The sequence below is a fragment of the Choloepus didactylus genome, chromosome 13, assembly GCF_015220235.1.
Source record: "Choloepus didactylus isolate mChoDid1 chromosome 13, mChoDid1.pri, whole genome shotgun sequence".
Classification (NCBI taxonomy): domain Eukaryota; kingdom Metazoa; phylum Chordata; class Mammalia; order Pilosa; family Megalonychidae; genus Choloepus; species Choloepus didactylus.
The window spans coordinates 81,833,513-81,851,051 of NC_051319.1; the positions used below are offsets into that span (position 1 = coordinate 81,833,513).

At 34.5% G+C, this 17,539-nt stretch overlaps 1 protein-coding gene across 5 annotated transcripts in view; it reads right to left on the reverse strand.

The window, feature by feature from the left end:
• Positions 1-17,539, reverse strand: part of FAM13B (family with sequence similarity 13 member B) — a 128,509-nt gene that overhangs the window by 66,388 nt on the left and 44,582 nt on the right. For 2 of the 5 annotated variants that reach the window (XM_037800780.1, XM_037800781.1), the window contains exons 2-8: positions 16,790-16,956; positions 15,385-15,576; positions 14,742-14,954; positions 10,501-10,678; positions 10,054-10,192; positions 3,152-3,247; positions 701-858 (exon numbers count right to left, since the gene is read on the reverse strand). In XM_037800780.1, the coding sequence (XP_037656708.1) occupies positions 701-858; positions 3,152-3,247; positions 10,054-10,192; positions 10,501-10,678; positions 14,742-14,954; positions 15,385-15,541 (941 nt within the window). In that variant the 5' untranslated portion in view covers positions 15,542-15,576; positions 16,790-16,956. The remainder of the gene's footprint in view (positions 1-700; positions 859-3,151; positions 3,248-10,053; positions 10,193-10,500; positions 10,679-14,741; positions 14,955-15,384; positions 15,577-16,789; positions 16,957-17,539) is intronic. The other 3 variants (XM_037800782.1, XM_037800783.1, XM_037800784.1) reach the window with 2 other exon arrangements.

Genomic DNA, 17,539 nt, shown 5'->3' on the forward strand with positions numbered 1-17,539 from the left:
TTCTTCTGTTTTTTTTTCTTTTGACCACCATTCCAATGAACACAAATTTAATGAAAAATATCTAAGAGACTAAATATATAGCTATATCCACCAAATTAGAACAGTTCAGTAAACCATGGAGCCTTACAGAGAACCTATACAGAATTTAGCAAGCCACAGCTATGGGGAGTTCTTGAATTCTCCTGCACTTCCTAAACAGTGCGCCCAATATTCCCAGATATGTTCTGGGATAGCACTTCCAACCTACTACATTTACCGAGTTTACCCAGGATGCCATGTAAATATTGTCATTTTATACTGGAAAGCACTACTTTAAAGGATCACAGAGTTTTCTCCTTACACCCTAGTTTCAAAGTAGTTTCAGCCTAGAAGCTGGAAATATGTCAACTTAGTCACTCTTTCTCTAGCAAGTCTACTACCACAGGTTCTGTAATTATACCCAGCCCAACTAATAAACATACAAAAGTGAATAAATATTAAGAAGAATTATATGTAAGAGGTTATAAAAGAAAGGTATAAATGCTAAACTAGTAATTGAACATTCCTTAGTAAGGTTGCTTTAAAATTTTCTTCTTGCTCTTTTTCATACATAAATGTCAATCTTTCACAAAGTTACAATTTGTATGGTATTAGTGCTGGAATGAGTCTGTATCTGGAATGGAATACTCAAAAGCTAAAGTTCATTCAAATGAAATATTACCTTGTCGAAGCTGTAACACTGTTCGGTTCCATAATGTTTTCAGTCATTCTTAACTGTACCACCTCTGGAATGTCATTTGATTTCTCTGCACCCTCTTCTGGAAGTTCTTCTATATGCTCCAGTTTTTCATCTTCTTCTTCCTCAGAAAGTTCATTAACCTATACAGGAAATTGAGAACTAAAATTTACTGAAATGTAACTGACGTATCTAAGACATACTATTCTAAGAAATTTTTGAACACAAACAGTTCATTTTTTATTTCCTCATTTTTTAAGACCAATCTCTCTTATGGAGTAATTCCCAACTTTTTCACATCAAATGAAAATTGCAAACCAAACAAACATAATATTTTGAAGTAGAAAGTAATGATTACTTTAGTACATCACTAGGAATATGAGTTAGAACTGCAAACTATGAAAAAGCCTGCATACTGTAGTTAGCAAGAAAACTTCATATTCTATTCAGTTTTGTAAATATAAATTACTAGAGACTTCTAATTTTCTCACCAATTTTCAGGTGTATTAAATAAGCCATTTTAATACAGAGTAAGTACGAGAAAAGGTAGAAAGGCACAAAAATTTTGCCTTAGGCTATTAGGTTTGTCTTAGGAAACACTGGCTAATTTCTAATTTTCCACAAAGAGATGAGACTCTATACCAAGGGAGAACTCACTGTTTTGACTAGTAAGAACAACTCAAGGTTATAATTACTTTCTGGCAGGGGCTATAAAACATCTTCCACTATCAAATGGGCTATATAAGTAATTACTCTAATGAAAAGACAAATATTAGAGAAGAAAAACCAACTAAACATTTTCAAATGAGAAATTTAAGTTACCTGAACGAAGACACCACCCTTCAACAGTCTTAACATCTTTTATAAATTAATACTAGTTATCAAAACATGGAGCAATAAAAGTAAATACCTAGAATATATTTGTTTACCACTACATGTAACAATGGTGTTTTTCCTGATGGACATGAAAACAGAGTTGCTGGACTAGTCAGTAAAATTGCAACCAAAAGAATTAGTTACACTCTGATATTCTACAACACTCCTAATCAACTCCTTCTTTCAAGCCAATGAACTAGTTAATAGCCAGGATTCGGAATCAGAAAGATCTATGTTCACATCCCTACTAAGCCCCTAACTATCTCTGGCAACTTACTTAACTTCTTACTTAACTTCGCCAAACCTTATGTGTAAAAAAGGAGACACTCTACTGCCACAGAACTGGTTGAAAGGATTAAATAATATATGTAAACCCCTAAGCTCTGTCCGTACAAAATAAACAACAAATATTAATCACCATTATAACTAGAATTATCTTATTTCTATATAGTACGGATCTTAGTTTCTACACATAGCATCACTTTTTAAAAGAAATGAAGAGAATATGTGCCATTCAAACTATCTAACACAGGAGCTCTCAACCACTGGTTTATCACATTACTAGTCAGATGAGTCACAAAAAATTCATTATTAACAATAGTTAATGGCCTCATTTGTGAACAATTTACAGATAGAGCATCTACAGCAGAGTCTGTTGAATATGTTTTGCTTACAAATGCTATCCCACATCTATCATGTGTCACATATAGTGATTAACAAAAAAGGCCAAATATCGGTGGCATAAGGATTACTAACTGAGAGATTTACCCACAAAGGTGAAGATCTCAAATGATAGATCATTTTTTAAACTGAATCAAATGGAAAATTATCCTCTTCCCTGATCTATGTATTTAATAAATCTGTGAAAAATCAAAAAAGAATGTACTTCATTAATATTCACCTGGTAACCCTAAGCAAGAAAAAAATGCCAAGAAAATACTGTTTTCAGTATGAAATGGAAATTATTGTGGCTGATTAATAAAAGATTGGGCACTAAAGAAGATTAAGAAAAATTTTAAACTTGGCTATTTAAATTGAGAATAAATGAATATTTATTCAATCCACAAATTTTAGGTACAGAGGTATTATATTTTAACATACATTAAAAGAGATTTTTTAAAATCAGTTTGTGCCTACAGTCAGTAGCTCTTGGGACTTATGAAAGTCTTATACTCAGTTATATTGAATATATTACATTAAGTTTAATAAATATAAATTAATCAACATAGAATTGTCACCAATGATCACCAACTAAGCTATGGCATTGACAGTAGCCTCTGGGTTTTTCTTCTCCCCTCTCCCAATTGCCAAGACTCCCAAATGTAATTTCCTGCAGTTTAAGAGTTGAAATTGGGCAATAGGAAACATTAAAGACTTAGAAGAAAATGTTCTCTCTGTCTTACCCCATATGTTAATCTCCAAAAGTTCTTCTTGATCCTCTGATTGTCAACTTGCCCTTCTGCTTATCAGCACTCTTACTCTGTTCATAAGTTATTCTGAACTTGCCCTGTGTATGCGGCTGCCTCAACTCCACTTATGGAAACCCTCATCCATACTTACATCTCTTCTTTCTTTGACTGCTGTAATTCCCTTCTCTAGGGCCTCGTGAAATGCCTGCTCTCCAGACTCCAGCTTGTGGAGAACGCTGCTACCTGCCTTCTCAAACGTATAAAGAAACATAATTATCACCTCCAACTTCAAACCACTCCACTGGATTCTTAATTCATTTAAGGATCCCCACACAAAGAACTTGTCCACTTGACACTGGGTCATTTCTCAAATACGTCCTACTCATCATCTCTAGCCATCTCTTCCATACTATTAATAGAAATATCTACTACCTTGAGAATGTTCTAACATTCAAATACTTGTATTAATGAGATAAAGCCTCAAAAGAAGAGAACACTGGATATATTTTCCTTCCTTCAAATATCAAACTCAGGAGAAAAATCAAAGCACTACCAGGATGGACATAGTGTGCCCACATCTTTAAATATGTGAATAAGAAATAAGCAGCCATTTTTGATAGGCCAACTTAAAAATACCAATGAATTAGGCTGAATTTGAGGAAATTTTACTTTCACTTACATAACTCATCAATTCTGCCTCACAAATCAAATTGACTTTGGCAAATCTACTTCTAAAAAAACTTTTGGATTTCTTTTTCTCTGTTACTTGCAATACACTTATAATTCAGAAATATAATAAAAATAGATAAGGAAATAGATTCTGGTAATCAGCAAAGAGCCAAGATAATTAAATTAATTACATATCATTGTCTCTCAGGACCCAATTATTGAACATATTCTGCTCAATATGCTAAAATCCTCTTTTACTCACAGCAAATCTATAGAATTCAACATTACCTCCCAGTGTTGCTTAACTTAGCCATTATTCTGTTTAATGTAAAGCACAATATATTTCAGCTAAATTTTCCTAGTGCTTAAACAATTACAAAAATACAGATGTAATACAAGTTATATATGAATATAGCTTAGCATACCTAAAGAATTCACAGAATAGAAATAATAGAGAATGACACAACTATATAAAACATGACTGAGGCATAACTCTACAGACTTCAGAGGAGTCAAGATATAAAAGTAAGGTCAAGTTGGCATCAGTTTCTTAAAATTCACATCACCTTAGAAAGTTAAAAATGACACAAATGTATGTATACTATTTTATTTTGAGAAAAAAAAGCATACAGAATTCCCCAATAGACGGGACTTCTCATGGGCATCAAAAGATATTAAGGGTTTAATGTCATCTTCTTTTAAGCAAGAATAATTTTGAACAGAAGTCTTACTTCTTTATTTTAACCAAGGCTTTAAGTCAGGAACTGTATGTAATTGTTGGAAATTTTTAAAAAATGTGTCAAAAGTTCCTTGTGTCACTGATTCAGGTACAAATTCTAACCTATTTGATTTATTTCATACATACACACTCTGATTTCATCCTCAGTTTAAACACTGCAAGTCGCAATCTGGAATCTGTTACTATTTCTTTATAGTTCTTGATACATGAAAAAAGGGAGGCAGGAGGCAGGCAGGAGGGAAAGAAGGAAGATCCCATCCTTCCTTGCTTTAAGTGAGACAAAGGGAAACAGACAAAGATAAAAATGCTTACCTGAAGAAAACACGAAAAACTGAGGAAGGTACAAACCCCAAATACTAAAAAGTCATATATGATGGTTCACAATAGTATAGAAACTCCTAAAGGCTGGGCTACCCAAAAAATAAAATTACTGCTTTATGTAATCAGAGCTGAGACCTATCACAATGAATGAAACTCTGATTTTCTGTATGATGGATAACCTTTTCAAGAGATGCTGCTTTATAATATAGCAAATGAAAGAAGACCACCCGAATGTCCATCAATAAACAGTATGGCCGAATACAAAATATTAATAAGGAAAACTAGGGTGGGGTGCTGGTTGGGGGTCTGAGTATGGAAACTCTGTACTTTCTACAAACCTACAAATACATTAATAAAAAACTTAATTTAAAAATAAAATAATAAATAATGAAATGTGACCACATAATTTATCAGCAAAAGTAGGAGCTGTTAATAATTACAAAAGAAAGTAAATCAGGACTGCTTGAGAAAACTAGGATATACTTTTGTCACCTTTTCAAATGGGGACTAGTACTGCAAATCGAATAAATTTTAAGTTTATATCCATATAATAGTAAACTATCACATGTAAAAACAAAAAATATGCTCTCTATATTCTCATAAGAAAAGATCCCTAAGATAAACAGTTAATGGATAAAAAGAATGCTACTTTTCCTGCTAAAAACTATGAGAAGGAGGGAGGGGCAAGATGGCGGCACAGAGCAGTGTGGAATTTAGTTAGCCCCCTGGAGCAACTAATAAACAACCAGGAACAACTAGTAAGTAATCTGGAACAATTGATGGGGGACAACCATGACTATCCACACATCGTACACCAATCTGGATTGGGCGGAACAGCTGAGATCACAGTATAAAAACTGTAAGTAAAAACTGCGGAACTGTGCCGGGAGACCCTTGCCCACACAGCAGGTTGAGCTGCAAGGCCTCGCTGTGGGACAAAGGAGCATTCCCAGAGCGACCACATACAGCGCAACCTAGCTCCAACTGGGGTTTTAATTAACAAATATAGACTGCTGAATACAAGCTACAAACATAGATAAACAAGAAAATTACCCTGAGGTCACTCCAGTGGAAAGGAGGTGGGGCTGACAGAAAAAAAAATTAAGAAAAAAAAAACAGAAGCCTTTAGAGATGACTGACCTTAGACAGCCAGAAAACACCTGTGCCCCAGGATAGGGAGCCCAGAAGACCAGGTGCTCTCTCTGACCAATGGGCAAAACTGGGGGGCTGTGGACTGGCTCTGAAAAAGGGCTTTCTTTCCCTTTTTCTCTCTCTCAACCTGAGTGGCTCAGTGGAGAAAGCTCCAGCCATTTTCAGTTCACAGCATTCTGACCCAGACAGGTGGAGTTAACAGAGTCAGAGAGAAAAAGGAGTGCTTCAAATGCAGAAGATAACTCCCTAGGGGGTGTATCTTCCCTAAGAGGAAGGAGGTGGGGCCCAGCTCTAGTGCCTGCCCTCACTTCAGAACTCAGACCCAAGGGCCTGGGGGAAAACAGTCAAAACAGAAACAACCCAAGCTGAGAACTAAAGGGACCATACTTCTTTACACCAGTTGGGAGCGACAGGCTGACAGACGCCACCTGCTGGGCAGGTTAGGAAAAGCACAGTGGCTGGAGACCTCATAGGAAAGTCTGTCAATCTTCTAAGATACACCCTCAGGGAAACTTGACACTGAAAACAGCCCCATTCTGAGACCTGAACCCATTCTGGTCTGGGAAAATCTGATTGGGGTAACCAAGGAAACCAAAAACCTAGACAACAGAAAACTACAAATTACACTAGGAAAAATGAAGAGACAGCCCAGTCAAAGGAACAAACTCAGACCTCAACTGAGATACAGTGGAGATATTGTTTCACTTTAATGAAACAATCAATTAAAAAGACTTTCATATAAACATGCTAAATTAAAAAACCACATCAATGAGTTCAGGGAAGATATGGCAAAAGAGATAAAGGATATAAAGAAAACACTGGTCAAACCTAAGGTAGAAATCGAAAGTTTGAAAAACAACTGGCAGGTCTATGGAAATGAAAGGCACAACACAAGAGATGAAAAACACAATGGAGACATACAACAGCAAATCTCAAGAGGCAGAAGAAAACACTCAGGAACTGGAGAATAAGGCACCTGAAATTCTACATACAAAAGAACAGATACAGAAAAGAATGGAAAAATATGAGCAACATCTTAGGGAACTGAATGACAATATGAAGCACATGACTGTTTATGTCATGGGTGTCCCAGAAGAAGAAGAGAAGGGAAAAGGGGCAGAAGCAATAATAGAGGAAATAATCAATGAAAATTTCCCATCTCTTATGAAAGACATAAAATTACAGATCCAAGAAGCACAATGTGCCCCAAACAGAATACATCTGAACAGACCTACGCCAAGACCCTTACCAATCAGTATCAAATGTCAAAGATAAAGAGAGAATCCTGAAAGCAGCAAGAGAAAAGCGATCCATCACATACAAGGAAAGCCTGATAAGACTATGTGCAGATTTCTCAGCAGAAACCATGGAGGAAAGAAGGAAGTGGGGTGAAATATTTAAGATACTGAAAGAGAAAAACCACCAACCAAGAATCCTATATCTGGCAAAACTGTCCTTCAAATATGAGGGAAAGTTTAAAATATTCTCTGACAAACACACAATGAGAGAGTCTGTGAACAAGATACCTGCTCTACAGGAAATACTAAAGGAAACACAACAGACAGACAGGAAAAGACAGGAGTGACAGGTTTGGAACACAATTTTGGGTGATGGTAGCACAGCAATGTAAGTACACTGAACAAAGATGACTGTAGTATGGTTGAAAGAGGAAGATTAGGAGCATGTGGGACACCAGAAGGAAAGAAGAAAGATGAAGACTGGGACTGTATAACTCAGTGAAACCTAGAGTAATCAACAATTGTGATAACATACAAAAATATGTTTTTACATGAGGGAGAACAAATGAATGTCAACCTTGCAAGGTGTTAAAAATGGGGTGGTATTGGGGAAAAAAATACATCAATGCAAACTAGAGATTATAGTTAATAGAAACATTGTATTATGCTTCCTTTAATGTAACAAAGGCAATATACCAAAGCTAAATGCCTGTAAGAGGAGGATATAAGGGAAGGGGTATGAGACTCAGCATTGGTGATGTTGTTTGCCTGTTGTATTATACTTTAGTTTAATTCTATCTTTTGTTGCTTGTTAGCTGTCATTTTTTTTTCTTTTTCTTTTTCTTTTGTCCATGATTAACTATACAAACATTAGAAATCTCTTTCATGAACTAGAACAAATGTATGACACTGCAACTAGACTCTTCCTCCTTCTTTGTGGAAGAAATGGAGATGTCTTTATATAGATAGTGGTGATGGTGATGAATGCATAAATACATGATTATACAGGGAACCATCAATTGTTTACTTAGGATGGAATGTATGGTGTGTGAACAAAATCATCTTAAGGGAAAAAAAACAGGTTGATGAAGAAACCTTGAGGGCACTATATTAAGTGAAATAAGTCAGACACAAAAGGACAAATAATGTATGGTCTCACTGATATGAACTAATTATAATATATAAACTCATAGACATGAAATACAGGTTACCAGAATATAGAACTAGGCTACAGAATGGGGAGTGGTTGCTTATTATGAGAATATTTAACTAGGTTGAACTTCAGTGTTTAGAAATAGACAGAGGTGACAGCAGCACGTTATCGTGGAATAACTAATAGTGCTCAATAGTGTGCGAATATGGTGGAAAGGGGAAGCTTAGAGTCACGTATCTCACCAGAAGTAAAGTTGGAAGTTAAAATATGGGAATGTATAAAACAATGAATCTTCAAGTGGACAATGTCTGTGATTAACTGTACAAATATTAGAAATCTCTTTCATGAACTAGAACAAATGTATGACACTGTAACTAGAAGTTAATAATAGAGAGGTATGTAGGGAAAAAATATACCTATTGTAAACTATGTACTACAGCTAGTAGTATTTTAACACTCTTTCATCAATAGTAACAAATGTACTATACCAATACTATGAGTCAATATTGGGGGGCGGGGGCAAGGATATGGGAGGATTTGCGTTTTCTTTTTTGTTTTTATTTATTTTCTGGAGTATTGAAAATGTTCTAAAAATTGAAAAAAAAAATTGTGGTAATGGATGCACAGCTGTGGGATGGTACCATGGGCAATTGATTGTGCACTTTGGGATGACTGTATGCTGTGTGAACAATCTCAATAAAATTGAATTAAAAAAATAAACTATGAGAAAACATTTATTTATATCTGCATAAAGAAACTCCAAAACAACATACAAGAAACCGAGGTGGGGGGGTGGGGACAGACAGATGATGACTTTAACTGCATATTTTACTTTTTTTCTTTAGGTAAATTATTATCTATTTTTATAAAAAGTAGCTGCCTCAAAATATAAATAACTTCATAGGTTTTAACCTAATAGAAGTTTGTTTGGCAAACCATTTCATATAAGTGCATAACAAAAACCTTCACATAGACTTAAATCATAAATTCTAAATCTGAGAAGACTGAATTACTGTGGCTTTACAATCAACTGCAACTACTCTGCTTCGAATATTCTTGTTTCATAAAGAGGAAGATAACTAGGATCCTTGTACGGTTCTCTCAACCATCAAGGAATAAATAGCAATGACAACAAAATATCATAATGTATCCTGAGAAATGGATTTTAATATTCCAGAGTCACCAGAAATTAAAAAAAAATTATCTGCAACCTCAACTATTAATCTCTGGGTGTTTCCCATTTATGATAATGATTGCATGCTATATCAACTTGATATTTTAATCAAGAAAAACTCCAAGCATGAAATTATCACTAGCCCTCATGTCAAAATTCATTTTATCTCTTTCAGCAGCTAGTCATTTTCATTTTATTTTCCCATACTACATATATTTTTAAATTTCTGTGATACTATTTCTCATCCTTTGCTAGAACAAAGCAAATATTTCTTATGCATGCTATAACAGCTTCTCTGCAAAAAACAAAAACACAAAAAACAATATTCTTAAAAAATAAACAATGCTTGAGTTAAAAGAAAAAAACACAAAAACAAAAAAACTCTATCATACACTCTGGTTTCAACTGAGGAAAAGTAGTTCAGGAAAAATATCACATTCTTCTCCTACATTTATATCTCACTATCTATTGATTACATACAATAACCAAGAGAATTACTTCCAGTTCAGTACTTCAATTCCAGTTCATGTCAATTCCTTAAGTGCATATTCTTTAAAAAAACAAAAACAAAAAACAACTCCAAGTAGAATATTTAAAATATTCTTACCTGTTCAGTAGTTGAACTCAAATCATTAGATGAAAAATCTTCTTCATTTTCAAAAAACTCATAGTAATTTTCCAGAAGTCCAGCCATTATCCTGCTCACTATTTCTTGCTCTTTTAGATCTTCCACATCAGTGTAAATGCTAAGAATAAAAGTGGAAAATGAATTGAGAATTCTTAAATTAATCACAGATAAAGTTAAGAGACAAGAAAAGAGTCACTTCATGAACCTGAGCAATTTATGTCATAATTCTGTGCTTCAGTTATTCCATCTGTAAAACCAACCTAATTTGTACCCTGTTCACAGAAATGCTGGAAAGATTAATCAGATCTACTATAAAAAAAAATAATGGTTCATCAAGCAACCTAAGATTCTTGAGAGACAGTACAATGATTCTATATCACAAATTCATTTTTTTTTAATTAAACAAAAATTTCTAAAACAACTTACTGGAAGACATCTGGACCAAAGACAGCAGCCAGAGAACTTGCAGACCAAATTTCTTCATGATGTGATGCTACATTGGCTAAAAATCTACACAGAAACTTTAACAAACTGTAATTTACAGGTGGAAGCTGTTGCAAGAGGAACCTCAACTTTCTTCCAAATTCATCTTCATTATTATAATCTATAAAATATAATGACAGGTTTTGTTAATGAAGTAAAAGCAAAGCTCAGATACTCTGCCAAGTTCACATTATTCCACCCACACCACCTTTTTACTATAACAATTCAAAACCTCTTCACTACCTCTAACAGAGGCCAAATGCCTCAGGGCTTTGCATTTCGCTTATTAAAGAGAAGAGCTGGAGAGGGGACAGTGGAGAAAGGGAACTCAATCTCTCAATTGTAGGAAGATGTTTTCCTCAACTATTACTCATTGGCCTCAATTTTTTAAATCAATTTTCAACGCACTTTCTCTTGCATGACTATACCTGTGTTTCTAAACTTGTGCCAATTACAAGGAGTTACACTAGTCAAGTCAGTTAATACCAACTTAAACTAGTGAACAAAGCAGAAAAGCAATACAACAGGCCGATAGTGTCAGGAGCACTCTTCCACTTGGATGAATGGGAAAACAAGGAAGAAACAGGGTGACAGAGTAACTTAACTTCTCCTGACATCCTGAAAAGAACAATTAACTTCAGAAATAGCAACAGAACTAAATAAAAATGTCTCTGATTTCTCATTTGTACTTCTCCTCTAAAATAATGTTGGTTTCTGTTTATCAAGTGAATTTTCACTAGCAGAAGCTAGGCCCTGTGTTTGCATTAACAGAAACTAGGCTCCTATTAACTCCACTGATTTGTGGGGGCTCCATTTTGGAGAGGTAATTTCTCAGAGTTATCATCAAAATGAAGTAATTTATTGCTTCAATAATAAGAATCAACTTCATTATATTTTGTTTTTTATCTCTGTTAAGGTTCTTAAAATTATTTTATAGAAAAACTACTGGTAAAGGTTATGGTCATGATATCAGCCATCTCTGCAAAGTAACACAAGTCCAAGAAGTTTATCAAAAAGGGCTATATTCACAAATTTTGCTTAAAATTTAAAATGCAACCAATAACAACTCTTCTATATTCTGTAAGAGCACCAACTGTCCAAACAAATGTACCAATACTTTGATTTTATAACTGGCCTGGAACAGTCCCTAGATTAATTTTTTACCTATCCATTAAAGAGAAAAGGATTATTTTTAAAAATCATGTATACCAGCACAAAAAAAAAAAATGCAGGCAATTAATATTATAATATAATGACTATAGCAACACTGAAAATTTCTATGTAACAACCTTTCTAGTTTTATACCAATTATCCTCTAACATACCTATATATTATATTTATTTTATTTATCATCTATTTGTCCTCTATGTCCCTCTATTCCCTTTAGAATTTCAGCTCTATCAGAGCAGAAATCTGTATCTAGTTGTGTTCACTGCTGCATTCCCAGAATCTAAAACAGTGCCTAGCATATAGCAGATGCTCAATAAATGTTAGTTGAATAAGCCCAGTTAATATATAAGAACTGGAAAAAGATACTGGATTACTAAAATGTTGAATGGAATACTGAAATTGCGAGCAATACTGCTTTTACTTGAAATACTGTGCATGTTGCTCAACTTTTGTTTGTGCACATTTCTACGACAAAAATACTATATATACCAGGCTACTTCTGAAGTCTTTTCAAATAAGGCAGAGAAGTATTTCAAAATACATACACAAGAAATACACACTTTCTTAAATTTCCTTCCCTTTGATCCTACTTTGTAGTTAAATTGTATCCAGGAAGAATATATGTGCATGTCAAAGAATTTTCCCCTGACCATAAATCTTTGAAGTACTATAACTTTTCTTTGGAAATGTTACAATTCCAAAAAACTGAAAACATTTTCTACAAAAGCATAATATATAAGTAGTTGGATAAACCATTATGGTCTAAATCAGTGGATCACAAAGGGGGACAATTTTGCTCCTGCACATTTGACAATGGATGAAAACAGTTGCTACTGGCATTTAGTGGGTAGAGGCCAGGGATGCTGCTAAACATCCTACAATTCACAGGATACTCCCCACCCCCCCCCACCCCAAACAAGTATTATCCAGTTCATCAAGGGTGCTAAGACTGGAAACACTGATCAATGAACGAAACACACTGCAGTCCCTGCCACCCAAGAAAAATGAAAACAGTTTTTTTAAAACAGAAGTTCAAATCTGACTGCAACAATGTTCCTTCCATTATCTTAAAAGTAAGTCTCCTCATGAATTTGTGAACATTAATTACGACACTGACATATTATTTATCTACAAGCACTGTCCCAAAAGAATGCATAAACAAAATAAGAACCACCACACCTGCATAGCTTTTAAAGAAATGGTGTGAGTTTGTGTATGTTTCCGTATGCATGCTAACGGTTATGCATGTATAGGTGGAGAATGGAGAATGGTGGATTTCTCATATTATAACACCAGTAGACTTAAGGGCTATGAGCATTTTGCATACCTTAATTCCTATGCAGGTGAATGCAAGTGAATGTTAACGTAAGAATAATTAATTAGTAAGATGCATATAATTCCATGAACGCAGACATAGTGCACTGATTATATCATAATTTTAAATGAATAACAATCAAAATCACAATCCTAGTGACAAAGGAAATAGCTTCTGATAGGTACTATCAATGAGACACAATGATTTTACTATTAAATCTTATTCCAATTATCAATTTATAATTTCCATTTTGCCTGAAAGATTATCTGATTCTTATAACTTTAAAGACTTGTCTATGATTCAGCTAATTTACAGAATATGGAAACCTATCACTATAAAAACAAAAAGGATGGCTCTAGAGTTGTAAAAAGGGCTCAAAAAACTATCAGTTTCAATACAGATTTAATGGATGCAAAATGTTTAAGTGACTCAATATAAATGCTTGAAAACACTCCTAACAAGGAAGAAACAGATTCAAAAATTCAAAACAAAAACTGTAGCATCTGTTGAGAGAAAAAAATTTGGAAAAAGGTTACACTGACGATACTTTGTTTTAAAACCTGTTTTTCCATCCAGGAGATACAAAAAGGAACAAAACTGACTCAGGATAATCATTTCTGAATACAACAAATTCAAAGCGAGCCCTATCATCTAGCTATACAGAAGAGAACATATGTAAGGGGGGCAGAAAATATCTTTGTACCGACCTTTACACATAAATCAGAGGCACCCACTAATTTTGGTGTTTTAAACATGTTTAAAATTTTAAAAAAAAGTCAGATGTATAAACACTCTCAAAAGGAAATATTCTCTGACTACATAATGCTTAAAGATATACATACACATAGTATAAAATGCCTAGTTATGACAGTAATAAGCATAAGGGAAGAAATTTAATTTTCTAACATCACTGAATTTCTCTAGAAGAAAAAAATCATAATAAATGGACACCATTATACTAAGAAACTCACAAAAACTAATAAAGAAATTCAAGAAATGTATGTTAGATGCCAAGTTTATAAACTTTCCCAGATTATGGAACATGTCACTTACATTAAATACACATGAATACCATTTGGCTCTGGGATCTGGAACACTTCCATTTCTTGGTTCCTTCACCTTTTTGCCTGCCTCTACAACTATTTTTTATGTCTCTATTTCATTCCAGTAATCCTTACTTTTAGACACCAAACACACACACACACCTCTAACCAAACAAGGACCGATCCTTTTTTTTTCTTTCTTTGGCTTGGAGTCTGATTGTCTGAAATGAAATTTTATTTCTTTTAGGCAGATGACCAATAACAAGCTTTAGGTACATTTCAAGTCTAGAATCAAACTTGCTTCTGACTTTTGCTACGAAGGTCTATCAAACCAGGGATAAGCATCCCATAGTAACATCACCACTAACCAACACATCTGGCTATCACTGGACATTGTGCCATACACACACTCTTATATACATTTTTCTACCTTCTTTCCCTACTCTACTATTCCTTGTTCTTGTCTCCTCCCTTTTCTCCTCCTCATCACCCTATATCTTAGGCATAATAAGACCAATTATAAACAATAAACAGCACTACAGGGATTCAAGAAGTTGTAATTTCTTTAACTAGACCATACAGACCTGAAGAGCAAATGAGAACATAAAACTGTGAAATAAATAAATGACTGTTTCATATGAGTCAAATTATGTTACCTTGAGAAAGCTGCATCAAGTGAATATGCAAACTGCCAGGAATAACAGGTTCAGGAAGCTCCTGAAGGAAAAACCTAAGAAGACTAATAGCTGAGGGAACGTCTGCTTCCTTAACCAAATCCACCTCTTCTCCGTTGTCATATCTCTGCCGAAGCCACTCCACTGTCTCAGCATTTCCATTGACTTGAAAAAGTCCTTGTTGCTCCAGACCTCCTACATTAGTTCAAGGCAAAAATTAAATAAGCTGCAACCTCAACCATTTGGCCATATCCAACAAACTTAAAATGCTCATATTTTTGGAAAGCCATTCTTGGCTTCCCTGATTTGGCTAAAAACCTTCAAATTACACATCTAGAAAAGTATTACCTCTGTCCTGGGGGGTATTCTATTTTACCCCACCCCCTATATCCATTAAAAATATTCCTATCCCTCCCACTAAAAATCTAGGCTGGGCAACTGCCATTTTAAAGTATATGAATTTAAGTAAAAAACGAACTAAAACATTAAAAAAAATCCTATTATTTTTCCTCGCTATATTTTGGACATGAGATTAAAAAAAAAAAAAAAAAAAATCTGAGGTCAAAAAGGGATAAGCTGTGTTTATTAAAACAAAGGTGAGCCCTCAAAGTAAGGAAATGTATACCATGTTCCTCAATATAGTCCACAACGTGGCGGACTATGAACGGAACCTCATTGTCTGGATGTCCTCCCTGCTGCAGCTCATCAAGTGGAATTCCAAATATTTTGTTAGCAAGAACGGAGTTGCAGTTACTCAAGGAAGGGGAGGAGCTCTTCCTCATATCTTTTTTGCAGCCAGAAATCAAAGCTGTCTTTTCTGCCAAATGAAAGACAAAAAAAAGACTACAATGATTAATAGGTGGCAATATGACTACATACATTAAAGACAGATGCTTTACACCTGAATGTGTTCTTATCTATTTAAATATTTTGCAGTTTTCAGGCCCATAGTTCTACAAAGCTCAATATAATTATCTCAGCATTTCTCTACTGTAAAGAGTTAGCTGTGAAACCTTCCTTTAGTGTTTGCATATTTATCAAACACTGGTAAAACTGATCATCCAAAACTCAGCAAGGGGCATTAATGTCACAAAGACAAATTAAGGGGCATATTTAGCGTCAAGAGGCCCTGTTTTGACAAAGCTTATAATGACATAGGTAAAAAGACAAATTCAATCCATCTCTGGATTCTTCTATATGAAGCTCATTGAACCCTTCAATTCATAAGCACCCAAACAGGAGAGAATCGCTTTTCATAATATGAGGGACGGAGAATTACTTTTTATAAATGATGGGTTAATAAGAACAAGATTAACTAGTTCTCATTTCTGCCTAACAGTCAATCCACAATACGTTTTTATAAACAAAGGAAAATTTTCAATTTTGGACATCAACTTTCAATGAGAATATCCTTTTATAAAAACTGCTGTTTCATAATAAGTCTAAAGAAAAATTTCCAGAGCTGGTGTAGTTCAGAAGAAATAACTTATTTGCCTTAGCTTTATAAGAATTGTGATCAGTAATGAAGCAGTGAAAGGAAAACAATATTTCAGATGACTGTTCTGATCTGAAGCATCAGAGAACAAGTAATCCCAAAAATCCATTTCTAGAATAAACATTACTTTTTTATCTGGGAAAAGAGTATTTTTTAAAAGAAAGAAAAACTACTTTTTGCAAAAGTTGTTAATGAACAAAATACAAAATATCACCACTGGACTTTTTTCACCACCCCAGAGAAACAATTCCTATTGCTCACATACAACAGGTGTATGTGGGCAATAGAGTCAGAATATGTATGACTGGGAAACAATCCAGCCAACTCAATGGGACTGTAAAAATTAACTTAATGGCAGCAAACCACCATAAATTATATAGTATTAAATAAGCAACATCCATTCTTCAATGCAACAAGTACTAAAAAACCTCAAGTTAATAATCAAATAGCAGCTACATTGGGGGTGGGGGTAAAGATTTCCCAAAGTCTCTCTGAATTTATACAACATGGGATAGTTACCATTTTAAAAACTTACCTTTGAGTACTTAAACACCTAAGTTTAAAAAATGGCTTCTGCACCAGCTACCCTCACTGAGCAAGCATTCTTTTGTCATTTATGGCTGTTTGAGATTATGGCAGAAGATCAGCCTGTAGTTCCTCATTGAAGAAACGCAGAACTCGATCAGTACTTCAGCAGTTAATCTACAAGAAAAAGTCAGAAAACAATTATTTCAATTTCCCACATCTTTAACTGTCAGGAGAGACTAGAATAAGCAGTGAAGTACATTTAGGAGGATACCTATACTGAACAAGGCATTATTCTACCTGAAAAATTCATTTGTGACAAAATTAAAGGCAAAATCTTACACAAGGTTCCCAGTTCTTATGATGGCTAAACTGGTTATTTCTCCTCCCAAAAAATAAAGTATTACAAGGAGCATCTTTGACAGTACACATCTTCAGGGATTATACCATTCAAACAATGCATTTTCCTCAATGGACACTTCATTTGTCCCCCACCCACAACACATTCCTTCTTCACTTCTTCATCTATTCAGTACTAAACATCAAAGTATTTCCATTATCAAAATTCAAAGACATGTTTCAAACTTGGAACTGCATTTATGTACTTTCATTACTTTCTTTGTATACATGGTGGTGGTTGTGTGGTCTTTCTGATTTGGAGAAGCAATAGAATAACTTGGAAAAGAGCAGCTAACAGAATCAGAAAGTTTTCCAATCAAACACCAACTCCACCATTTTGTAGCTATGTGACCCTGAACAA